Source organism: Silurus meridionalis, chromosome 18 (genome assembly GCF_014805685.1).
Source record: "Silurus meridionalis isolate SWU-2019-XX chromosome 18, ASM1480568v1, whole genome shotgun sequence".
NCBI lineage: Eukaryota > Metazoa > Chordata > Actinopteri > Siluriformes > Siluridae > Silurus > Silurus meridionalis.
Genome location: NC_060901.1, coordinates 16,198,394 through 16,226,012, shown reverse-complemented (window position 1 = coordinate 16,226,012; position 27,619 = coordinate 16,198,394). Strand labels below are relative to the sequence as shown.

Below are 27,619 nucleotides of genomic sequence, written 5' to 3'. Positions count from 1 at the left end.
ACTTCAATGTTTCAGATCATCAAAGTAATTTAAATATTAGTAAAATATAACATAAGTGAACACAACATGCAGTGTGTGCAGTACATGGCCCTGTGTGAAAAAGTGTTTGTGTGATAAATGGAACCATGAATTCAGCCGTTTACCAAAAAATCCTGAAGGAGCATGTCCGGCCATCTGTTCGTGACCTCAAGCTGAAGTGAATTTGGGTTCGGCAGCAGGACAATAATCCAAAACACACCAGCAAGTCCACCTCTGACTGGCTGAACAAAAACAAATTGAAGACTTTTAAGTCGCCTAGTCAAAGTCCTGACCTGAATCTTATTGAGATGCTGTGGCATGAGATGCTGTGGCATGACCTTAAAAAGTCTGAATTACCACAATTCTGCATAGATGAGTGACCAAAATTCCTCCACAGCGCTGTAACAGACTCATTGCAAGTCATAGGACAGTAAATCTGTACTGCTCTACAAGCTGCACATTGACTACACTAAAATATATCCATGTTTCATTTCTGTAGTATTGTCCATTGAGAAGATATAGTACAATGTTTGTATGTAACCAATCTTGACTGAAATAAATGTGACATTGCTAAAGTTTATCAAAATGATGCCACAGCGAATAGGTGCTGTTATAAACACAAAAGTTGGTCTAATTAAATATTAGTGTATGTGTTTAAATGTATATAAATGAAACCAGTTTACATCATGTGAGATCTTTTTGCCATTTGTTAAATCAAAATATTTTAGAAGAAAATCAGATAATAGTCTGAATGTACAAGTGCACTATATTGCCAAGAGTTTGCGGACACCTGGTCATAATTATTGTGTGCAATACAATACATTGTATTGAGCATCACATTCCACATTTACTCCCAATTTGCTCTTCTAATATCCTCCACTCTTCTGGGAAGATGTTTCACTAGATTTTGGAGCGTGCTTGTGGACATTCTGATCAGTCACAAGGGTGATGGTAAAGTCTGATGTACTGTAGGTGAGGTGAGGAGGCCTGGGGTGCAATCAGCACTCATTTATTTCAGTAGGGCTGAGATCAGAGTGCTATAGCAGGCCACTCAAGATCATCTTCACCAAAGCTTGTAAACAATATCTTTATGGAGCTCGCTTTGTGCACAGGGACATCAACATGCTCTGACAGTTTGGGGTTTTCTAGTTCAACTGAAGGCTAAATTTTATTATACCGCATGAAAAGACGTCCTGTACAATTGCGTGCCTCCAGCTTTGTGGTAACAGTTTGGAAAAGAACCACATAAAGCAGGAAAGGTCAGGTGTTCCAATGTTTAGTCCATATAGTGTATGTATGCGCTTCATACTTCAAATCACTTTTATAAGAATACAGATGTAAAAAAAAAAAAAAAAAGCAAGACCTATATGTAAATATGAAGTGGATATACTTTTGTGAAGTATTAAAAACAAAAGCAACACTAAGGACTGAATATTTTGCCCTCACTCTTTAAAACTTTCAACCATCTTAAATAATTCATCAGAATTAACATTGGCAGGAATCTGAAGTGTACTGTAGTGATCATCTCAATCTCACAAGTGTTTAAAACTCCGTCTTGTCTTTATATTAACTTTTGTGTAAATGGGAAAATGTGTTAAACTGTGTATTTGGTGTGTTTGTATCAGGCATCTGAAAGAATGTGAAGCAAACATTTGACTCTTTTCCAGGAGTGATGTCAGCTCGGGGGCTTCTGGCCAATCCAGCACTGTTTGCAGGCTACGAACACACTCCACTGCAGTGTTTGTGGGACTGGGTGAAAATCACCTTGGAGCAAGGGACTCCATTTTCCTGCTTCCACCATCACCTAATATACATGTTAGAACACATCACATCTCAAGCAGAGAGGAAGGTCTTTAATGGTTTATCAAGTACATCTGCAATCATTGATTATCTACAGAAGACTTATGGCTCTGTATCAGAATCAGTATATAACTATGAGAACTACTCTGAATGCTTTTAAATGTATTTTTTAAAGAACGAAATAAAAATACTTTTAAACATTGTCTCTATAGTTTTAGATGAAAATGTAAATTAAAGTTTGTATTTTTTTTTTTAAGATATATAATGTACCAGCAGTAAAGTGTGTGTGTGTGTGTGTGTGTGTGTGTGTGTGTGTGTGTGTGTGTGTGTGTGTGTGTGTGTGTGTGTGTGTGTGTGTGTGTGCACATTATTTTTTTTATCCATTAACAAAATGGAATGTAAATGGATAGAAGAGAAGTCTAAATGAAATCATTATTTGGTGTGAACACCGTTGCCTTCAAAACAGCATCAGTTATTTTAGCCACACATTCACAGTTTGCAGGTGAGCTGTTCCAAACATTTTGGACTGACCACAGATCTGTGGATGTAGGTGGCCTCAAATATATATATATACACACACATACACACACATTTATATATACATTAAGGGAAATAAGTATTTGAACACCCTGCTATTTTGCAAGTTCTCCCACTTAGAAATCATGGAGGGGTCTGAAATTGTCATCGAAGGTGCATGTCCACTGTGAGAGACATAATCTAAAAAAAAAAATCCAGAAATCACAATGTATGATTTTTTATTTATTTGTATGATACAGCTGCAAATAAGTATTTGAACACCTGAGAAAGTCAATGTTAATATTTGGTACAGTAGCCTTTGTTTGCAATTACAGAGGTCAAACGTTTCCTGTAGTTTTTCACCAGGTTTGCACACAGTGCAGGAGGGATTTTGGCCCACTCCTCCACACAGATCTTCTCTAGATCAGTCAGGTTTCTGGCCTGTCGCTGAGAAACACGGAGTTTGAGCTCCCTCAAAGATTCTCTATTGGGTTTAGGTCTGGAGACTGGCTAGGCTTGATATGCTTCTTACAGAGCAACTCCTTGGTTATCCTGGCTGTGTGCTTCGGGTCATTGTCATGTTGGAAGACCCAGCCTCGACCCATCTTCAATACTCTAACTGAGGGAAGGAGGTTGTTCCCCAAAATCTCGCAATACATGGCCCCGGTCATCCTCTCCTTAATACAGTGCAGTCGCCTGTCCCATGTGCAGAAAAACACCCCCAAAGCATGATGCTACCACCCCCATGCTTCACAGTAGGGATGGTGTTCTTGGGATGGTACTCATCATTCTTCTTCCTCCAAACACTTTTAGTGGAATTATGACCCAAAAGTTCTATTTTGGTCTCATCTGACTACATGACTTTCTCCCATTACTCCTCTGGATCATCCAAATGGTCATTGGCAAAGTTAAGACGTGCCTAAACATGTGCTGGTTTAAGCAGGGAAACCTTCCGTGCCATGCATGATTTAAAACCATGACGTCTTAGTGTATTACCAACAGTAACCTTGGAAACGGTGGTCCTAGCTCTTTTTTAGGTCATTGACCAGCTCCTCCCGTGTAGTTCTGGGCTGATTTCCCACCTTCCTTAGGATCATTGAGACCCCACGAGGTGAGATCTTGCATGGAGCCCCAGTCCGAGGGAGATTGACAGTCATGTTTAGCTTTTTCCATTTTCTATGATTGCTCCAACAGTGGACCTTTTTTCACCAAGCTGCTTGGCAATTTCCCTGTAGCCCTTTCCAGCCTTGTGGAGGTGTACAATTTTGTTACTAGTGTCTTTGGACAGCTCTTTGGTCTTGGCCATGTTAGTAGTTGGATTCTTACTGATTGTATGGGGTGGACAGGTGTCTTTATGCAGCTAACGACCTCAAACAGGTGCATCGAATTTAGGATAATAAATGTAGTGAAGGTGGACATTTTAAAGGCAGACTAACAGGTCTTTAAGGGTCAAAATTCTAGCTGATAGACAGGTGTTCAAATACTTATTTGCAGATGTACAAATATAAATAAACTATACAAATAAATAGTTTAAAAATCATATACAGTGGTACTTCGACATACGAGTGCCCTAACATACGAGTTTTTTGAGATACGAGCGGTCACTCGGTCGATTTTTTGCTTTGATACGCGAGCAAAAACTTGAGATACGAGCTCGAGACGCCGCTGCAAGATGCCGAATCAAAGCCAGAAAGCGAAGATTGTGACGAAAATTAAGATAGTGTTGCATTAGAGGGAAAATGAGAGCTGTTTCTTTATGCCTACTATCTCTGGGTATTGAAGTCCAGAGTAAAATGCATTATGGGTAGTGTAGTGCGGGAAAGAAGTGTGCGGACTGGATGTTTTTCCTGTGTGCGATTTATATGATTTGTGTTCTGCAGTGCGGTCGGTTAATCCACGTTTATCCACCTGGGAGTTATATTATACTGTAACCCTGCGAATCTATCTTCATAAAAACAAGTAAAGTGGTATGCATCGGCTAATGTTGTCCATCTCATTATTCCACGAGCATCAACTACTGAGTTGTTACGCTGCTGCCGGGAAAAGTTCAAGCGGATAAGTAACAATAAGCAAAGAAGAAAAAGTAAAAAAATTAAAGTTTAGGGATACGTGGTGTGCAGGAGTGATTAGTAAAAAACGAGTTTTCTCTCTGCCTCCGCTTATCGCCTCTGCCGCCCCCCCCCGCAAACTCACACACACACACACACACACACCCCACCAGCATTTTCGTTAGCTCAAATCGTCTCATCTCCAAGGAAAATACACTGAATAAAACCTTATTATATCTTTACATTCTCGTTTATTATGTTTTTATACAATATTTGTCATTTATAAATACATTTTTCTTATTCAAAAACACGTAACAAAAACAACTGGGGTCACATTTTGGGGGCTGGAACGGATTAATGGCATTTCAATTAATTTAAATAGGGAAATTTGCTTTGAAATACGAGCAATTTGACATACGAGCAAGGTTACGGGACGAATTAAACTCGTATATCGAGGTACCACTGTATTGTGATTTCTGGATTTCTTTTTTAGATTATGTCTCTCACAGTGGACATGCACATATATATATATATAATTTTTAAATTAGCAATCAAACATCATTTAAAACATTCTTACATCACTGCAATATAAACATGAAAATATATATAGACCTTGAAATATAAACATTATACAGTCATTTAAAAACTTAAAATTAATGTGCACTGTTTTTGGCTTTTATGGTTTAGGAAATCATAAATATAATCTGGTCCTAAAGAGGTTTAAAAAATGAGGTAAAGACAACTACAGATAAACACCACCACATGACATGTTACAGCATGTTTAATATTTAAAAAAAATAATGCAGAAATGGAAAAGCTGTTAAAATAAGTACATCTTCACTGCACCCATAGGAATTAAGAGGCTAAGAAGCAAACATATGCTGCTAATAATGACATTATTATGGTAGTACAATTAGGAAAAGTGTTTATATATCTAGAGTGGTGTGAAAAAGTAATTTCTTTTTTTTTTTGCATGTTTGTCACACTTTGACTTGTTTGGTGGACTTGATTATCTAATTTGGTAATTTGTTTTCTGATTTGTTAATGTGTTTTGCACTTCCCGGCCACCGTACATTAGTGAATCGATTAGCATTTCTTCGCATGAAGCACGTGGAAAGGTTGCACATGTTTAGGATAAAGGATGAGTAATCTCAGGCGCAGGTATGTGTTGATTTTTGTCAAGGTAATTTGCTATTTAATTAATAAAGATACACTATTACAACCTATACATATATATTAGTAAAAAAAAAAATAATAATAAAAAATAAAAAACTATTAGCGTGGTTGCTGGTAATATATATAATCACGTTCATGTAGAGCTCTGTGCGGGAATTGAGGGGGACTGGTGGGATCCGGGACCCCCATGACAAGTTAAAAATTAGACTTATTTTAGTAAAAAAATAAGTGAAATACACTACAACTGGGGACCCCCATAAGACTTGACTCAATGTGAGCATTCTGTCACAGCTCATGAACATAAAAACATGTAAAAATCATATAAAAAACAGTTAACTTTCATTGTTTTAAACCTTGTTTTAAAGTGTCAGGGAAAACGCAAATGGAAAAGCTAAAGTGACTTAAACACTTGAAAATAAATACAAAACAAAGCAATAAAAAATTAACTGCTTAAAATGTCGACAAAGTTTTGCCAAAAATTTATTTTAGATGTATAAATGCATACCTGCATGCATAAAGAACTGAAATGGCTTACATTAACATTTTTGATTCAGTTTATTCATTTAACTTAAATGCTGATTATTAGGTCATTCAGTGTCCTAGTCATAAAATAGCAATCTCTAAAATCATTTTCAAACAACAGAGGCAAAATGCATGATCTATTCTCTGCAATGAATGTCAGCTGATTTATTATTATTATTATTAGTAGTAGTAGTAGTAGTAGTAGATGTAGTAGAAGTAGTAGAAGTAGTAGTAGTATTGTTTTGTATTTAAGTGGAAATTTAAATATTTTTTACCTTGCAATTACTGCTAAAACCTATTACATTTAAAGTTTCATTATAGTTACAAATGTCAGAACTGCATAAGCATAATTTCATGTATAATCATCTTATTAAAATTAAATGATATAAAGAATTATATGGATGATTTTTGTGGGTGAAATAAGAAAAAGTATGTTATTTTTATGCTCTGGTAAGAGTTAGGAGTTAATTTAATTAGAATAAATTTAAAGTTGTATTTAAAAATGTTAATAAACTATGGTGTGTATGTGTATATATATATATATATATATATATATATATATATATATATATATATATATATATATATATATACAGTGGAACCCGCTTATCTCGACCTCGGTTATCTCGACAACCCTATTAAGTCGACATATGCTTTTGTTGTTAAATGTTATGCGATGAACGGAGGCGAAGCCGCGCAGTGGCGCAGAACGTGGGATGAGCAGCAAAAGCATAGAATGAACACCGGCAGGATCGGGGGGAATCCGCGGTGCGCTTTGGGATATTTATATATATATATATATATATATATATATATATATATATATATATATATATATATATATATATAAATAACCCAGCCATTAGGGAGGCACAAGCCAGTGCACTCTTAGTGCCGGTCCCAAGCCCGGGTAAATGGGGAGGGTTGCGTTAGGAAGGGCATCCAGCGTAAAACGTGTGCCAAATCAAATATGCGGATCACAAATGAGAATTTCATACCGGATCGGTCGAGGCCCGGGTTACCAACGACCGCCACAGGTATCGTTAGCCGACAGGGTACCGGTGGAAATTGGGCTACTGTTGGCCGAAGGAGGAGAAGGAGAGGAGGAAGGCGTCTACAGAGACAGCAGGAAAAGGAGCAGTGGAGGTTCGGGTTGGTACTTTAAATATTGGTACTATGACTGGTAAAGGGAGAGAGGTAGCTGATATGATGGAGAGGAGAAAGGTAGATATGTTGTGTGTTCAGGAGACTTGTGTGTGTTCAAGTGAAAAGGGAGTAAGGCCAGGAACATCGGAGGTGGGTTCAAACTGTTCGATCATGGTGTGGATGAAAAGAGAAATTGTGTAGTGGTGATTCTGAGGGAAGAGTGTAGTGGAGGTGAAGAGAGTTTCTGATAGGGTGATGATCGTGAAGCTGGAAGTTGAAGGGATGATGATAAATGTCATCAGTGCCTATGCTCCACAAGGTGGCTGTGAGATGGAAGAGAAGGAAAGATTCTGGAGTGAATTAGATGAAGTGGTAGATGGTGTACCTAGGAAAGAACGATTGGTGATTGGGGTAGACTTTAATGGGCAGGTTGGTGAAGAGAACAGAGGTGATGAGGAGTTGATGGATAGGTATGGCCTTAAGGAGAGGAATGTGGAAGGGCAGATGGTGGTAGATTTTGCTAAAAGGATGGAAATGGCAGTGGTGAACACTTATTTTAAGAAGAAGGAGGATCATAGGGTGGCGTATAAGAGTGGAGGAAGGTGCACACAGGTGGACTATGTTCTATGCAGGAGATGCAACCTGAAGAAGATTGGAGACTGTAAGGTGTTGGCAGGGGACAGTGTAGCTAGACAGCATCGAATGTTGGTCTGTAGGATGGTTTTGGAGGCGAAGAAGAAGAGGAGAGTGAGGACTGAAAGAAGAATAAGATGGTGGAAACTGAAGGAGGAAGAGTGTAGTGTGAGGTTCAGGGAAGAGGTCAGACAGGGGCTCGGTGGTGGTGAAGAGGTGTTGGATGATTGGGAAACTACTGCAGGAGTGATGAGGAGGCAGCTAGAAAAGTACTTGGTGTGACATCTGGAAATAGAAAGGAAGACAAGGAGACGTGGTGGTGGAATGAGGAAGTGCAGAGAGCATAAGGAGAAAGAGGTTGGCAAAACAGAAGTGGGATAGACAGAGTGATGAGAAAAGTAGGCAGGAGTACAAGGAGATGCGGCAGCAGGTTAAGAGGATGTGGCGAAAGCCAAGGAAAAGGCATATGAGGAGCTGTATGAGAGGTTGGACACTAAGGAAGGAGAAAAGGATTTATACCGATTGGCCAGGCAGAGGACCGAGCTGGGAAGGATGTACTGCAAGTTAGAGCAATACAGAATGGAGAGGAAATGTGTTGACTAGTGAGGAGAGTGTGTTGAGAAGGTGGAGGAGTATTTTGAGCAGCTGATGAATGAGGAAAATCAGAGAGAGAAGGTTGGATGATGTGGAGTTGGTAAAGCAGGATGTAGATAGGATTAGTAAGGAGGAGGTGAGAGCAGCGATTAAGAGGATAAAGAGTGGAAAGTCGGTTGGACCAGATGACATACCTGTAGAAGCATGGAGATGTTTAGGAGAGATGGCAGTGGAGTTTTTAACCAGATTGTTTAACAAGATTCTGGAAGGTGGGAGGATGCCTGAGGAATGGAGAAGGAGTGTGCTGGTACCGATCTTTAAGCATAAAGGAGATGTGCAGGCCTGCAGTAACTAAAGGGGAATAAGTTGATCAGTCACACCATGAAGTTATGGGAAAGAGTAGTGGAAGCCAGGCTGAGAGAAGAGGTGACCATCTGTGAGCAACAGTATGGTTTCATGCCGTGGAAGAGCACCACAGATGCCTTATTTGCTTTGAGGATGTTGATGGAGAAGTATAGAGAAGGACAGAAGGACTTGCTTTGTGGATTTAGAGAAATCGTACGACAGGGTGCCGAGAGAGGAGCTGTGGTACTGTATGAGGAAGTCAGGTGTGTCAGAGAAGTATGTGAGGGTGGTGCAGGACATGTATGAGGACAGTGTGACAGCAGTGAAGTGTGCGGGTTGGACTACATCAAGGATCGGCCCTGAGCCCTTTCCTGTTTGCAGTGGTGATGGACAGGTTGACGGACGAGGTCAGACAGGAGTCTCCCTGGACTATGATGTTTGCGGATGATATTGTGATTTGGGGTGAGAGTAGTGAGCAGGTTGAGAAGAGCCTGGAGAGGTGGAAATATGCACTGGAGAGAAGGGGAATGAATGTCAGTAGGAGTAAGACAGAGTACATGTGTGTGAATGAGAGGAAGGGCAGTAGAGTGGTGCAGTTGCAGGGAGAAGAGGTGGAGAAGGTGGAGGAGTTCAGGTACCTGGGGTCAACAGTGCAAAGTAATGGAGAGTGTGTTAGAGAAGTAAAGAAAAGAGTGCAGGCAGGGTGGAGTGGGTGGAGAAGAGTGACAGGAGTGATTTGTGATAGTAGGGTATCTGCAAGAATGAAAGGAAAAGTTTATAAGACTGTGGTGAGACCTGCGAGGTTGTATGGATTAGAGACAGTGGCATTGAGTAGACGACAGGAGGTGGAGCTGGAAGTAGCAGAGCTGAAGATGTTAAGGTTTTCGTTGGAAGTGACGAGGATGGACAAGATTAGAAATGAGTTTATTAGAGGGACAGCGCATGTAGGATGTTTTGGTGACAAGGTGAGGGAGGTGAGATTGAGGTGGTTTGGACATGTGCAGAGGAGGGACATGAATTATATTGGTAGAAGAATGCTGAGAATGGAGCCACCAGGTAGGAGGAAAAGAGGAAGGCCAAGGAGGAGGTTCATGGATGTGGTGAGGGAGTTGATGCAGGTAGCTGGTGTGAAAGAGGCAGATGTGGAGGACAGGGTGGTGTGGGGACGGATGATCCGCTGTGGCGACAACTAATGGGAGCAGCCAAAGAAGAAGAAGAAGATATATATATATATATATATATATATATATATATATATATATATATATATATATATATATATATATACACACAGTCTCAGTATATACAATCTCGACCTCGGTTAACTCGACAACCCTATTAATTCTCGCTTTGTCTAAGCATTTTTTTATCAGTTATGTCGACTTTTTTTATGTCGCCGAACCCTAATATCTCGATCACAAGGGGGGAAAAATTTGCCATTTAACGTCGCTTATCTCGATCGGCACTGTGCAGCCGCAGAAGAACTCACGAAAGTGGCGGAAAAATCAAGCCTTACAGATGCTACAGGTGTTGTTTTGTATACTGGTGAATCTCTGCTGTTAGTTGGTGCACATATGCCTTTTGTTGTTAAATGTTATGCGATGAACGGGAGGCGAAAGCAGCGCTTGGTTTTGTTTCTGCTTCAGTAAAAAAGTGGGTATAGAAATAATAATTTACCTTTAAAATAATCACATTGTGTTGCTTTGCAGCCTGAAATAAAGACAGACAGTTTTTCTTTTAGTAAGATGTACTGTACTCTGCTGTACTCTGCTGTAAGCATTAGTAGGCTGTACTCAATGCAAATGAAAGATTTAAGGCCAACATGACTGAAAAAGAAAAACAAATAAATAAAAAAACAGAAACACTGAGCTGGAAAAAGGATCAAACCTTTCTAAAAAATGGCTTGTAACCTAAATCAGGCAGTCATGACTGAGCTTTGCCAAATGCACTGTAAAGATTCTGAGGACACATGGAACAAAGTGTTATGATCAGATAAGACTAAAATGTTATTATGTGGCCTCAACATTATTTGAAAATCTGTACAATGATTTGAAGACTGCAGTCCACAAACGGTCACCAGCAAATTTAACTGAACTTGAGCAATTCTGCAAAGAAAATGGGCAAAAATGGTTTAGATGTGCAAAGTTAGTAAAGGCTGTAATTTAAATCAAAAGGAAAAAACAAAACAAAACACAAGTCGGCGATGCGTTTTCACTTTTTTACTCAGAACTCAGTAGTGGGGTTTTTTTAGTTTTCAAAAACTGTCTGTTTTCATTTCCGGCTTAAAAGCAACAAAATGTGATGATTTTAGGTTGAGAAGTCATTCATTTCTATACACTGTATATTTATAGAAAGCTGTACTAGCATAATATTAAATGTAAGGTCTTTCTTTAATATTTCTGATATTCTATCACATCAAAACAACTAGCAGTCTAAAATGAAATATGATGAAATATGACAATTACACAAATATTCAAAAGGGAAAAAATGGTTATGACTCAAAAACGTGCACTCTCTTTGAGAAACGGGAAATTATTACAAACAGCAGAAGGTTCTATACACAGGTTCAACATTAACTAACTAACTAACTAACTAAATAAATCAATAAATAAAATGCAATTTATCAAATAAATAACATTTATTTGCTAATTGATATAATAATGCATATACAGTGGTACCCCGCTTATCGACCTTAATCCGTTCCTTAAAACCGGTTGAAATGCGAAAAGGTCGAAGAGCGAATGTACACGCAATATACAATATACACGCACTAAATTGTTATATTGACCACTAAATAACACTTTATTGTTCACAAACCGAAGTTAAATTTACGATAGATGCTCTCTCCACGAAGGCTGAGGCGAGACTGGGAGAACCTTTCCCTCGCTCCACGTGGGTCGGGGTAAAAAAAAAAAAAGGTCGATAAGCGGGCATTTGCTCGTTCAGCGGGCGCAAATTTAGGTCGAAAAACTGTTTGCTAAGCAAAAAGGTTGATGTCCGAGCCGGTCGATAAGCGGGGTACCGCTGTATATGTTTTTTTTTTTAAAATACAATTGGAATTGTTTTTTTTGTTACAGTTTCATGACAAGGAACCTGACTTGGCTGAATTGGCTTACATTTCTACAGAAAGCAATGAGGTAGAGGACACATTCTTCAAATGTAGTTTGCCACAAGAGCCATGTTTCTTTTTTACTGACAAAAAAGAATGGCAAGAGCTGAGAAAGCATCAGAAAGGAAGATGTTTTCAAGGATTATATTGGACAAACGTGGTTGCGAAGGGAATAAGGTAAATTCACCCATTCTGCAGTTTTGGTTTCAAAAGACACAGTTTGAAAACCCTGCTGTCACAAAAAAAACCACACCTTTATTCGAATGTATGGTCTACTGCCGATGTAAAAATTGCCCCATTAATGTTGAACATTGTGAACGTGACCAATGAGGTGACCCTGAAGGCAGCTGTGCTATTCACAGGAGAAGCTGTTTACCACAGTACCACTAAACTGAAAAGGAGTCCAGTGCATTCAGATGAACGTTCATCTATTGCACAAACTCTGGAAACTAAACTGCCCAGAAATGTATATTTGGATTCCATGCAAAAAATCCCAGAGATGGTGGTACAGTTTTTCAACTATTTTCAGTTGTCTTTGGGTGCATGCAATGGTTTGCAGAACCTTTTTTGTTGGTGCTTCATCCCTGCACCCAAAGACAACTGAAAATAGTTCATTTAAACAAACTTTTAAGTTTACAAATACTAAGTGATCAAAAGAAAGGATCAGACAATGAAGAACTACAGAGGATCATGATGCACCCAAAAGCGATAATGCTATGGTCTAAGAGAACACTGTCAGTGTTTTAGAAAAGGTGCAAAGAAGACATTGTCTATCTGGATGCAACAGGAAGTATAATTCAGAAAGGAAGAACGAGTCATGCATAATCCTTCCAAGGCATCTCCTCTTCCAGTTGCAACCTACCTAACTTGTGACTACACAACAGCATCTGTCATGTACTTCATGCAGGCTTTTCAAACATACATGATGAGAATGTAGGGGGAAAAAGCAGTCAAAAAGCCAATTATGATCATTTGTGATGGCTCTCTTGTGCTTCTCAATTCTATTTCTTTTACATTCTGCCAACTAATCAGTGGACAATACCAGTCAGAAAAGTTTGATCTTCCTATCCTTCATAAATGCTTAAGCCACATAAAGAAAACTGCAAAGTGTCTGTGCAAAAAACAGTAGGTTTTTTTTTTTGGTTGTTTTTCACCTGAGAGTAATGTATAAAGCATTTCAAAAATAAAAAATTTTTGTTCTTTCATTGCTGTCATTTTAGAGTGAAAAAACATTACAAACTTGCAATGCACACATTTGGGCTACTTGCATGTTCAGAAAATCTGATGCAGATGGATGAGGTGCTCCTCAGTGCCACAGTCCTGTTTTGTAGTCCATGCACTGGAGACAATGTGGCTAAGCACTATAACAACCTGCAAGCACTGATGCAACAAATGGGAAAACTGGAAGTTGAGAAGCAAAACATTTTCGCTGAAGACTACATGGTAATTAACATGTTATTAACAGTTATTTCTATTTATGTAGACCGCTGACAATACACAGTCTTGCAGCCAGGTCCTATGTTGAATCTCTGTATTGACCTGCAGTGGATATTCTTAAAGGACATCTCAACCATGTGTTGTTTTCATCATGTACATAAGTAAACACTTTACAGTCAAAAACATAAAAGGTTTTATTCAAGACATTCTCTAACATTTGCATGATGTTTCTAAGGATTACTTGAACCAGAATTTGATTCGAATTTAGTGCCTGCTAAATTGTCTTTATCTGCATTAGCATAAAAAATGAATGTGCTATTAATAATATATATTATATATTATATAATTATATATAACTAATTCCTGTGTCTTGCTTCTCCATCTACACAATGCAGTGTGCTTCATAAACATTAATGTTTAAATTGTATAAAATACAATACATTTCCTTTCAGAATGATCTGGGAACCAAACCTCTTGAAGGCACCTCTTGACCTTAATGGGGAAGAAAACAGCTATTCCCAACATTCATTGAAAATTTGACCAACTACTTTCTTCCACATGCAACTCTATGGTCTGGTCTATTGCTAGGTAAGTTTTATGATAGGAGTGTTTTCTAAAACTACTACTGATTCTAAAAAATTTATAAATAAACAACAAAACCAATGTAATGTAATTCTTTAGGTGATATTGGCTGTCATGTACAGGCTCAGCCTACCGACATTTCAGGCAGATTTATAAAAAGTCAGTCAGTCCAATAATCAGGTAAAAAACTCAACTGATTAATTTTAATAGCTGTTGATAAATTTTTTTTTCTAAATGCCTTAAATAACTACAATTTGTTGTCCATAATTCAGAACTTATGGAAAAAAGTCAATGAGACCTCAAACAAATTAGGTTCCAGAGGAGGAAATTGACAAGATTGGATGAGTTTGTTCAGATTCATCAGAGCATGCATGATGCACTGCTCTGTGCATATAATGACAGAGTGAAATGGAGCAGTGGAAAAAGAAACGTCGGAAACATAAAGGATTATACGTTTCTTCACTAGTCAACGTTCTTCTATTCAAAGATATAAAAAGCAAGGTATTATTATTTGGAGGGTATAATAATACTACTACTAATAATAATACTAATAATATAAAAAAGTGCAGAAGCATATGTTTTTAAAACAAATCTTTATTTACTATAAATAAAATGTGTCTTCAAAGGCACCCCCAAAAGTGCCTGCGAAAAAGTGAAAGCTAGATGATGTGAAATATTGCTAAAATTAGAAATATGATGTCGTTACAGGATGCAGAAAATCTAGTTCATGCTTTTGTTACATCTAGATTAGACTACTGTAACGCTTTACTGTCTGGGTGTTGGAGTAAGTGCAAAAATAAGCTTCAGTTAGTTTAGAATGCAGCAGTAAGAGTCCTCACTGGATCTAGAAAATATGACCACATCACCCCTGTTTTAATCAGTCTACACTGGCTCCCAATCAAATCTCACATTGATTATAAAATACTACTACTAAAGTATAAAGCACTTAACGGTCTTATGCCACAGTTTCTGAGTGAACTTCTGTACCAGTGTGATCCTCCACGCCTACTTAGATCAAAAGGTGCAGGCTGTTGGTACCTCAAATAATGAAGACTACAGCAGGGGGCAGATCTTTCTCTTATAAAGCCCCACAGTTATGGAACAGCCTTCCAACCAGTGTTTGGGACTCAGACACAGTCTCAGTGTTCAAGTCAAGGTTGAAAAAGTATTTATTTAGTCAAGTCTTTTATCAGTAGATTTTTCTTAGGTAAAGGAGCAGATCTTGATGGATCATGGATATTGAGTGTTTGGTGAACTGGTATATTTGTATGCTGTCGTCTCTTCACTCTCACTTAGGTTTGTTGACGGTGGTGTGGTGGGTCCTGTCTTATCTCGTGGATCCCTCATGTCTGTGTTACCTTCTGGTTCTCTGTTGTAGCTATGCTGCCATAGCGAGTCTTGCCGGAGTCCCAACTGCACAGTGACATTAACTTTCATACAAAAATAAGGACATATAATAATCCATATCCTTCTCTTCTCTCCACCCTCTTCTCTCTCTCTCTCTCTCTCTCTCTCTCTCGGTCAAGTTAAACATGCTCCTGAGGCTCCAGTGACCATTGTTCCTGCCCCTCTTCCCTCCGTGGATCTTCCCACTGTGTCCAGCCTGCCTCTGGATAGTGTTCTTTTCAAATGGAGGCCACTCTGTGCAGCTGGGGACGGTTTCTCATCAATGCCAATGCCTATGAAATTCCGGAGTAAGAACAGGCGCTTTGAGGATGGATTTGGACTGTAGTTAATGTCAACAGTCTGCTACATTTACTCAGATATACAGTCTGCAATAAATGGACATTCGGTGCAACCCAGATGAGGATGGGTTCCCTCTTGAGTCTGGTTCCTCTCAAGGTTTCTTCCTTATGCCATCTTGGGGAGTTTTTCCTTGCCACAGTCGCCACCGGCTCAGGGACAAACTTACACTTATAAAAGAACATCTTATTAGTTTTATTACCAAATTATCTGTGTAAAGCTGCTTTGAGAGAATGTTAATTGTTAAAAGTGCTATACAACAATTGGATTAAAATTTAATTGAATCCAGGTTTCAAAATTATTTATATATATATATATATATATATATATATATATATATATATATATATATATATATATATATATATGGGTTAATATAATATATAATGTTTTTTTTTTAAAGCAGAACTAAAATTTTAATTAAAAATTATCTATCTATCGATCTAGAGATATATAATATACAAGTAAAAAATTTTTTACTGGTGAGGTATAAATATTGGGAACAAAGTATGATTGTAAGTTTTCCTATTGCTCATTGTGAGTTTGTTAGTTAATACATTAACTAATGTTAACAAATAAGATTTTACTTTAAAGTAAAACTGAATGTGTAAACTGATGTCTTGTTATTATGGTAGCAGAGTCATGGCTTCCAATATGATCTCTTGAATCAACTTTCACAGGTTATTTAGAAAGAAAAATATATTGGTTGAAAATTACATTGTTTGTATGTCCTGTGTAAATCTGACAGGGGACGAGCATATTTGCTATGTTTAATTTCACTATTACACAACACAGGCAGAGACGAAAGATGATATTGGTGAAATGGTCACACAACAAATGTAAGTGGAGCCCAAAACACCTGAGCAGACTGAAGGGAAAGGAAAATCAGCTGATTAATTAAAATAATGGTTTATCATTGAATGATGATTATGACTGCATTTCATCTCATGGTCCCTCACATTTGTCATGTGGTCTTCTAGAAGGTCCCGAAATGTAGAACTGACACTGCTGTCCCTTATTAAAGATACTTAATAGACTAAGAATAACTTTTTGTCTTCACATTGCATGAAATTTAAATCTAAAGTGACAAAAAAAAGATCTAAGAAATAAATTGTGTCTTCTTTATCTACAGAAAGAACCAGTGAAGTATATCAGGGAGAAGACAATCGAAAATCGAAGGGCTGATCTGGCAAAATCAAGTCCATCAGAAACAACTGCTCCTCAAAGACTATGCAGGCCACCAAAAATACAAATGCAGCAACAAATACTTCACCAGGATCCTGTTTGACCTGTGATATCATCGACCTGGCGGGCTACCTCATGGCAAAGGACAATGCGCATATTGATGGGTTTCAATCTGTTCTGCCTTTTAGTGCTATTCCAAATGGAGGAATTGTGGGAACTCCACAAAATAAGTTTGTGCAAATATTGAACATTCGGCAATGCCACAGGATCACAGTCAGCAATTTTTTTGTCATGAAAATCAGCTCTCTGTGTATGACAGCAAATGCACCCCTCTGAACCCAGGAACACTACAAGCACTGTCCTGGCTGGTGAGGCCGCAGTCAGACAAGTGTTTTGCAACCAGCTGTGCAGCAGCAATCAAATCACAGCAATTGTGGGTTGTTCGCGATAGCATTTGCATATGCTGTTTGCAAGGGTCACCCACCAGAGGTATGCATATTTAATGAAAGCAGGCTAAGGGCACAACTGTATGCTTCGTTAACGAAAAACAGTATCGCATTTGGCGTGAAGTCGAGGCAAACGTGACCAAAACTGCGATACCTGTTTACTGTGTTTGCAGAACAGCTTATTACAATGAACTCATGGTCCAGTGCTCCAAATGCCAAGAGTGGTATCATCCTACATGTGTAGATACGCCCAGAAGTGTCATTGGTAATAAACATTTCTGGCAATGTTTAAAATGCCACTGATGATGTACAGTAAACGATAATACATGAGGTATGTTTTTATTGATTTTGTTTCCACAACATTTAATTGTAAATTAAATATGTCTCTGCATAATTGCAACCTTGCATTTTTCTCTCAAGTTTTATTTGTTTTCAAATCAAAAAACATACTAAAGGAGTAAAATCCAGATTCCTGAAACAGTAACTGTTCTTAAATGAATATAATTATGCAAATTGTTTAGATTTTTGTGAATAATATGAAAATAAGTGATACTGACTTATTTTCTCTAAAAAATTACAGTTAAATGAATTGACAATGAATACAAAATAAATAAAAGGTCCGGATCACTGTGAACAGGAATCAGTTGAAAAAACAGGCAAACCTATAAATAAAAAAGTTTTATGAGTGTTTGAATATGGAACATTATTGTAAATGCACTGTTGTTTTTAATTTCTTTATGGGGTTTTTTGTTTATAACGGAAACGCCGTTTTTTTACATTTATTTTGACCGCTCCCACCACTCATACCGTAAGTGCACGATTAGACGCGCAACACAAAGAAAAGTGCGGCTGGCTTGACGTGTATTTTCAAGATGCGGCTGGTACCGCAGTTTCTGACAGATCATTCCCTATTCCCATGTCTGTGGTGTAAATATTCTCTGAAGCACCTGATTTGAATGCTTTAATACGCTGTGATGCTGATTGGTGATTGTAGTATAACAGGTGTTCCATAGTTAGTAATATTAATGTAACTTTGTGTGGCGTTTTCGGGATTTAATGTGCGTATTTTCAGTTCAGGAAAAAGAAAAACGAAAACAGTCGTTGCCCCTGACCCGGAAGTGAAGAGATCTTTGCTGTAACGTGACGGTTCTTGTTCGAAACTTTCCTCTGTGTTTATGGCGAGTCAAAAAAGAAATCTGCGCTGAATTCCAGAAAAGTGAGTATTAAATTGTGTAACTTCTCTTACACACATTTATAAAGTTGTCCTGGTGTCTGTTCGGTGTTTAAACTCCAGTTGATATTGGTAGAGCAGACAGGATGCTGCCTGGGGAAACGCAGTGAGGTCTGAACACGGATACTGATAAAACATGTTAATCCCGACTGTGTAATACCCTAACCGTGTAATACTGCGGCAGTGTAATACCCCAGCAGTGTAATACCCCAGCAGTGTAATACCCCAGCAGTGTAATACCCCAGCAGTGTAACACTCCTGCAGTGTAATACCTCAACAACGTATTGAGTACTCCTGCAGTGTAATACCCCAACAATGTAACGCTCCTGCAGTGTAATACCTCAACAATGTAACACACCTGCTGTGTAATAACCCAACAAAATAACACTCCTGCAGTGTAACACTCCTGCAGTGTAACACTCCTGCAGTGTAATACCCCAGCAGTGTAACACTCCTGCAGTGTAATACCCCAGCAGTATAACACTCCTGCAGTGTAATACCCCAACAATGTATTTATTACTCCTGCAGTGTAATACCCCAAAAATGTAACACTCCTGCAGTGTAAAACCTCAGAAATGTAACACTTCTGCAGTGTAATATCCCAACAATGTAACACTCATGCAGTGTAATATACCAACAATGTAACACTCCTGCAGTGTAATACCCCAACAATGTTACATTCCTGCAGTGTAATACCCCAACAATGTAACACTCCTGCAGTGTAATACCCCAAACAATGTAACGCTCCTGCAGTGTAATACCCCAAACAATGTAACACTCCTGCAGTGTAATACCCCAGCAGTGTAACACTCCTGCAGTGTAATACCTCAACAACGTATTGAGTACTCCTGCAGTGTAATACCCCAACAATGTAACGCTCCTGCAGTGTAATACCTCAACAATGTAACACACCTGCTGTGTAATAACCCAACAATATAACACTCCTGCAGTGTAATACCCTAGCAGTGTAACACTTCTGCAGTGTAATACCCTAACAATGTACCACTCCTGCAGGGTAATACCCCAGCAGTGTAACACTCCTGCAGTGTAATACCCCAGCAGTATAACACTCCTGCAGTGTAATACCCCAACAATGTATTTATTACTCCTGCAGTGTAATACCCCAAAAATGTAACACTCCTGCAGTGTAAAACCTCAGAAATGTAACACTTCTGCAGTGTAATATCCCAACAATGTAACACTCATGCAGTGTAATATACCAACAATGTAACACTCCTGCAGTGTAATACCCCAACAATGTAACATTCCTGCAGTGTAATACCCCAACAATGTAACACTCCTGCAGTGTAATACCCCAAACAATGTAACGCTCCTGCAGTGTAATACCCCAAACAATGTAACACTCCTGCAGTGTAATACCCCAACAATGTAACACTCCTGCAGTGTAATACCCCAGAAATGTAACAATCCTTCAGTGTAATACCCCAACAATGTAACACTCCTGCAGTGTAATACCCCAAAAATCGCTCTCTCTCTCATTTTCTTCGTTTATCAGCTGCTCAAAATACTCCCTCCATCTTCTTAACACACTTTCCTCACTTGTCAACACATTTCCATCTCCATCCTTTATTGCTCTAACTTGCAGCACATTCTTCTCTTGGTCCCTCTGCCTGGCCAATCGGTACAAATGCTTTTCTCCTTCCTTAGTGTCCAACTTCTCATACAGGTCCTCATATGCCTTCTCCTTGGCTTTTGCCACATCCCTCTTTACTTTCTCCTTATGCTCTTCTGAACCTTCTCAATCCACCACCATGTCTCTTTGTCTTCCTTTCCAGATGTCCAGCAAGTACCTTTGTAGCTGTCTCCCTTATCACTTTTGCAGTAGTTTCCCAATCATCCTGCACCTCTTTACCACCACAGAGCCCCTGTCTGACCTCTTCCCTTAACCTTACACTACAGTCGGCCTCCTTCAGTTTTCACTATTTTATTTTTCTTTCAGTCTTCACTCTCCCCCTTTTCTTCTTTTTCACCTCCAAAACCATCCTACAGGCCACCATCCGATGCTGTCTATCTACTCTGTCCCCTGCCAACACCTAACAGTCTCCAATCTCCTTCAGGTTGCATCTCCTACATAGAACGAATTTAATGCAATATACTTTTTTATAATATTGATTAAATGAAGAAATCATTTAAATTGGCACTAATTAAATTGATAAAATAAAATTAAATAAATGGAAATTGTAATTAAATAGTTTTTGTTATGACTCCATCTGGGTAATACAGATGTGTATGTAAGTGTGTGTTTTACATTTAATATTTAATAAAAAAAAAAAAAAAAAAACGTTTTACTTAACAGTTCTTCTTATTTCAGCAACAATATTTCAACAAATGTCGTCCGTCCTTCCATCCTTTATTCATTCACTCCCTTGATATGTGGAATTATCAGGATCTTTTCATTTTAAGAAAAGTTATTGAAGCTGGACATAAAAAGCTAAAGAATCCAACCACTTCCTGGTTAGCCTTTAATGCATGCACAAAACTAATCTTGTTTCAGGCCACAGTGACACTGTGCTAACTAAAGTTTCTTTTTATACCCCTGGTATTGTTTATATTTTCAAGTTTAATATTAATAAAAAAATGCGAAGGCTAAACAAACTTGCGGTCCGCCACTTAATATTTTTCTGAGGGAACTCAGATTTTGTATTGAACTTTGTTAAATATCTGCATGGCACAATTCTTGTCACCAATATGAATTCATAAATATTTGAAGTACATTTGCACTGAGATTTCACATTTTTTATTACAGCTGGGTGACTAGGAAAAGATAATTATTTCACCATGTCATCCTGATTCACAGGGTGTAGGAAAGCCTTTCCCTTGAATGGTATTTCCATGCTTCACCAATAGAGGGAGATTTTCAGTGAATTCTTGAGAAGTTGTCTCTGTAACAGCACAGTGCGTCGCTCTCAGCAGCATTCTCAAAAGTCAAAACACCGAACAGCAGCCCTCAGTCCACCTACTGATCAAACTTTTTGATTAGCAACTAACAGTGATCTATAACATCGACTACAGATAAACCGCATTAACGTACCCAACTTATTAATAAAGTGTCGATATAACTCTCCGAGCCCTTACTCTCTAACCGGAGTCACCTGCTTTCAAGGACAGAGACTTTCCTAAGCAACGCTTCTTTATATAGGGGTATGAATATGAAGTAACACATAGGCCAAATTAGTCATTCATCACAATGGGTAAGAGCAAAAATTTGTTGAGCTTCACAAAATGGGAAGTGCCTAAAACACCTCCCCACCCCCCCAAAAAAAGAAATAAAAACAGAACTTTTTTTCACCATCAGGTCAGTAATTGCAAGGTTACAATCAACTGGAGAGGTTATGTAAAAAGACATATTATTATCATATATTGTGTCCATGGAGGATGGTTTGAGTGGCCAAAAAACCTCCAAGGATCACAGCTGGGGTCAAAAAGTCTTTAGAACTGAGTTACTTTTTTTTTTTTTTTTTACCAAGAATGAATAGAAGGGGTTCTTTTCAGACAAATTGAGAGCCCCAGAAACAAAAACTATAACTAGACAACGTTTCTATTTCTTCTTTTTCCTGCACGAAATACAGGACTACAAAGATGACTTTACAGTGGACTGCAGTAGCGTCGTTCCTCTATATGGAAATAGGAGTCCTTTTGCTGCTCTGCCTGCCATTCATCTCCCCTCAGAGGTAAACCAGAATCAAGTAAACACGTTTTCCATGAGGAGTTCTGTATGCTCCACATTTATATTCTTTTCCACCTTCTTAAACTTTTATATACTTTTATATATATGAAATTTTCACAAGCTCTGTCATCAATGTTAGATTTAACTGTTGTTTTCAACACAAGAACCAGAAACAAACTTGATCAAAGACTGAATATAATATCTTATTGGTGTGCTGAGCCAATTTCTTTTAAAACAGAATTCCCACTATTTGTGCAAAACAGTGTATGTAAACTTCTCTGTGTGTGTAATTAATGGTTAAAAATGTAAGCATTTTATGCTATGCAGAACCATTATTCATTTTGTGGTAATCTTCTGTGTAGATGGCAGGTCATTTTCAAGCTGAACATATGGAATCGTGTTGAATGGCTTTGGAAAAGAGTTTTTCTGGCAATGATCATTATCCTTATTGTTCTCTTTCTGGGTATGTGAAAGGATCCTACTCATTTATTCATAACAAGAACATGCTATGATTGTACAAGTGTTTTGGTTTTTGCTGTTGCATTAAATTTTTTATGGACTTTGCCATGAATGTGTAGGATGTCACTCTAACTGAGTTCTCTCTATTTTACTGTAGATGCTGTGAGGGAAGTGAGGAAGTACTCTGGAATGCAGATCAGTAAAGACTCTAAGATGTACCCTAACATGTTTGACCATGTGCATTTAAAGCTGTTTAGATCTCAGAGGAACTTGTACATCTCTGGCTTCGCCCTCCTCCTGTGGCTGTAATATACTCAATACCTCTAACAACACAATTATCAATTATTTTGGTGTCAGTTGCATTTCCAAAAAAAAAAAGATGTTTCAACTTTTAGATTTTCTTTATTTTTGTGTAAACAACAGCATTTTGCAGCGAGTCATCATGCTGATAAATCAGCTCGCAGTGGCTGCAAACACCAACTCGAGTCTTCATGTCCAGATAGAGGATGCTAATCAGGCTGCCAAAACATATATGGAGGAATCAGAACAGCTTAAGCAGGTTTTTATTTAAACATTTTAACATGCCTTTGAGTTAATAATTTGGTAGATCTCGGGTTACATGAATTTTGCTTAAATGTAGAAAAAATGTCAGCCTAAACAGAAAAGCTTAATAATTCCTTATTAAGAGGACTGCACATAATATAATTATGCACATAATTATGAGGACTGCACACTGTAGATAATAATTAGAATAGAAATTAAATAGATTATCATTACACAGTATTTTAAACAGTAAATTCACACTGATGTCTTTGATTCACTTGTGATCTAAATATATGTTCTGTGTCACCCTTCCCAACCACTAGGGGCAATGACTAACATTATGCATCTTTGTTCTAATCATCAGTCATGTGACCACTGTCATGTAATCATTCTTGAACTTTATTCTTGCCATATCAGTCCTCTAAAGCTCTCAGAAGACTCTCATTATTCTGTAATTTTTTTATATTTTTACTTGCTGCATGGGGTCATCATCACACAGACAGAATAAAGGCATGGGGTTGTGTATGTAAGATGGATAGTGATAAATTATATGGCACTTTAATAGTCACAGGAATAAGGCTCAAACAGAGGCAGCAAAAAAGGTGCTATATAAAGGGTCAAAATATAATGTACACATGAGTACTGTACCCCACCATGGTAACCTTCATGGATGATAAAGGTTTTTGTTTTCAGATTTTTTTTGCCGGAAATTTGGTCATGTATAATGATGTATAATTAATAGAAGGTAGAAATGAAAAATCGCAGAACAGTGGTCTTCTGCATAAATTACTAGTCCATATTTTGTGTGTACAGAAAACTGCTGTATTGTCTATGCTACTGCTTGTTCCAGCTCAGTGGAATATTAAATGCTACTCATCAGAGTACATTTTCTCCTCTGCTCTAGGCTTTGAAAGATTCCACAGGGGATGAAAAGAAGGCACTTGGAAACGAACATCTCAGGAATGAGGTGTCACAACTCAAAAAGGAGCTGAAGACATTTGCTGACGGTAAAAAAAAATATACATATATATGTATATTTTTTGGGACACCTTTGGGCCCCTGATCAAGGCCCTTAGTGCTCATCTGCTCAGTTGTATAAATTATGTTATTATGGATAAGGGTATCTTACTGATGATCTTATATTGGTGCATTTAAGTTTAATTCTGTTTAGTATTTTATTTTAAAACACTGGAACTAAAAATAAATAATTGTTGGGTGATAATTATTAATTAATGTATTTTTTGTTTGTTTGTTTTGGATCTTCCAAAACTTCCCTAAAATCATTAGACCTTATCCAAAACTGTCAAGGAAAGAAAGCAGAAAGTCTATTAAATGGCACTTAATTGCTTGAAAAGGAAATCAAGGAAACAGTTGCATTAAACAATTAAAACCGTTTAAGTTAATGATAAAAAAACAACAACAACACAGAGATCATTGTGGCTTGTAACGAGGATTAAATGCAATAATGTAAAGCAAAAATTAAATTTTAAAGGACATTTAAAATAATGTACATACTGAGTATCTCACTGATATACAGTAAATACATGTGATAAGACACCTTACTTGGGCATTTCCACACTGATGATGACCACACTATCCTTTCAAAACGAAATTATATTATTAAACTACACATCAAACCCATTTTTATTTTTATTTTACTAAAATTGTTTAAAAAATGCCATAGACAAATGACTCATGCCCACAAAAATAATATATGCATATACATAAAACCATATTGATGGTAATTTATAAAGTTTAGATACTAAATCATGTATCAGCTTTTAATCGATATAAATGAAATATAATCAATATAATTATTTGTAAATCTTTAGTTTATTAAGTATTTTTAAATTCATTGTAAACTGTTTGTTATTCTGTTGTAAAATAAAACTGTATGAAATATTTGATGCACTTGCAACAGCTGTACACTTATAAAAAAAAATTGATATTTTTGGAATAAATAATATTAAAAGATATGATAGTAAATATTCTGATATTTAAAATTTAACAGTTAATATTAGACAGAATGAATTAGAGTATAAATTGTGTTAATTGTAAAGGTACATTGAAAGTGACACACATTGAACATGATTTATTTTGGCCACCAATTATATTTCTTTTACATATTCTTACACCTTGAGCACTTAATGAATTACTTCCGTTTCTCCACAGTGCTGTGTTGCTGCTTGTGTGTGTTTTATTTCCAACATGAGTTATTTGCATTAATTAAAGTTTGATAACAGTATTTAAAAAAAGCAGATTGTGTTTAATATGAAATGGTGTATAATGCATTATTGTACATGTACTGAAGCTGGTTTTAACCAATTTTGTCTTTACAGCTCTGCAAAAGTCCAAGACAGAAGCAGGGACCGTTAAAACGCAAACTGTGGCTCTGACCAAAGATTACCAAGATTTACTTCAAAATCAAACAAAACTGCTGGTAATTGTTTCCAAACCAACTTACCAACACGCTTTAATGTTTAATCTAGCATTGTAAAAGACATTGCAGTTAAGACTTTACACAATAACATAAGAGGCTCCTCTCTGGAGTATGTGTTTAGATATTCAATCTAATAAACATTTACCTCTTGACATTTAAGCATAAATGTAATTTTAATAGAATAATTATTTGGAACATTTTGCACACTGCTGATTATAAAGTGTAAAGACTGTAAAGATGCCACTCATAACCTCATTCTAACTCGAAGCTGTGCTGTTTTTATTTTAGAGTCTGACTGAGATTGAAGATAAGAAAGATGTTTGAGAACCGCGCCAAAATCAGCCACTATTCTGAAGTAGCATGGGGCAAGTTCCTTCACCCCAGTGTAACCCACAGCACTGTCACGTTTCTTACACCCCTACAAAAGCAGCTTGAACAGCAGCATGGCTGTGTTTGTAGCATTTACATTTCTAAGTCACAATTTTCTGAGTAAGTGAGAGGACCTTCTTCATTTAGTATGTAAAGTTTCTAATTTTTTCTTTAGTAACCGATTTATAGAATTAGATACAGTATAAAGTTTGGCAAATATCAAGAAATTCTTTAAAGTGAAGATGCTTTCATGTATAATAAAGTGTTTGAAATACTACAAACGGTAAACAGTTATGCACTGAACTAAGTCAGTGATTTGCAGGTACACACTGCACAGCTTTATATACGTTTTATTGAGTATGTTGGAGAATCTGCTCCAGTTCGTCTGAAGATGCTGACTGTCAAACTTGCTTCTGTTTGTGCAGGTAAAACCTGCAATCACATTTTTTGTCTAAAATGTTATATATTTGTGTAATTCAGGGTTATCTTGTAATAGTAATGTTTGGAAATTAAAAATGTTTTTGTAGTCATTTTCAGTAATGCAAAAGTTATGTTTTACTTTTTCTCTATGACTTTTATGCAATTTGTGAGAAACTCAAAAGCAATAAAAGAAAATTTATAAAATAATTTTTTTAATTTGTGCAGTGCAGAAGCAGTATTTTTTATTTACTTCAGTTAAAAAAGGTGAACTGTATGTGAGAGTATAAAAAGGTGTTTATAAAAACAGATGATTTGCAAATCTCATACATTTATCACAGTAGAACAGAGCATATCAAATGTTTTAACTGATGAAATGTATAATTTTAAGGAAAAAAAGAAGGTAATTTTGAATTTGATGGCTGCAACATGTTTCAAAATGGTTGGAATGGGGAAACAAAAGTCTGGAAAAGTGTTATTAAAATGAAACAATTAGAGAAACATTTTGCAACTAATTAGGTTAATTGACAACAGGTCAGTAAGATGATTGAGAATAAATAGTGTACCCAATCACCTTAGAGAGGCAGAGCTTCACCGATCTGTGAAAGACTCTACAAATTAGAACATTTCCAAATAATGTTCCTCAACATAAAATTGCAAAACAGTTGAATATCTCATAATTTACAGTACATAATATATGGGCCAAAGATCATTTTAAATGTACTGAGGCAAAGTGGAAACCTGTGGTCAGATGAATCAAAATTTGTATTTATTTTTGGAAACCATGGACACCATGTTCTCTGGACTAAAGAGCAAAGGGACCATCTGACTTGTTATCAGCACTCAAAAAGCCGCACCTCTGATTGTATGGGAGGGCATTAGTTGCCTGTGGAATGGGCAGCTTGCATATTTGGAAAGGCTCCATCAATGCTGAATGGTATATAAAGGTTTTAGAACAACAAATGCATCTATCCGGAAAACATCTTCTTCTGGGACGGCCTTGCATATTTGAGCAAGCCAATGCTAACTGCATACTGCATTTACTACAAGAGCATAACTGCATAAGAGAGTAGTCTGGGTGCTAAACTGGCCTGCATGCAATCTAGACTATTTGAAAACATTTGGCGTATCATGAAACACACCTGTTGCAGCCATCAATTTTAGAATGACTT

At 37.3% G+C, this 27,619-nt stretch overlaps 2 protein-coding genes across 2 annotated transcripts in view; both read left to right on the top strand.

Moving 5' to 3' along the window:
• Positions 1-2,021, top strand: part of dus4l (dihydrouridine synthase 4-like (S. cerevisiae)) — a 3,848-nt gene extending 1,827 nt beyond the window's left edge. The window contains exon 6 of the mRNA XM_046872713.1: positions 1,686-2,021. Coding sequence (XP_046728669.1) covers positions 1,686-1,978 — 293 coding nt within the window. The 3' untranslated portion in view covers positions 1,979-2,021. The remainder of the gene's footprint in view (positions 1-1,685) is intronic.
• A 16,094-nt stretch (positions 2,022-18,115) lies between these two features.
• bcap29 (B cell receptor associated protein 29) lies at positions 18,116-26,657 on the top strand. Its single transcript, XM_046872714.1, has 9 exons — positions 18,116-18,218; positions 18,373-18,516; positions 22,122-22,223; positions 22,582-22,682; positions 22,836-22,983; positions 23,102-23,237; positions 24,126-24,228; positions 25,561-25,661; positions 25,950-26,657. The coding sequence occupies exons 3-9, from the start codon at positions 22,132-22,134 to the stop codon at positions 25,983-25,985; spliced, it is 717 nt and encodes a 238-aa protein (XP_046728670.1). The 5' UTR covers positions 18,116-18,218; positions 18,373-18,516; positions 22,122-22,131; the 3' UTR covers positions 25,986-26,657.
• Positions 26,658-27,619: the final 962 nt, after the last annotated feature.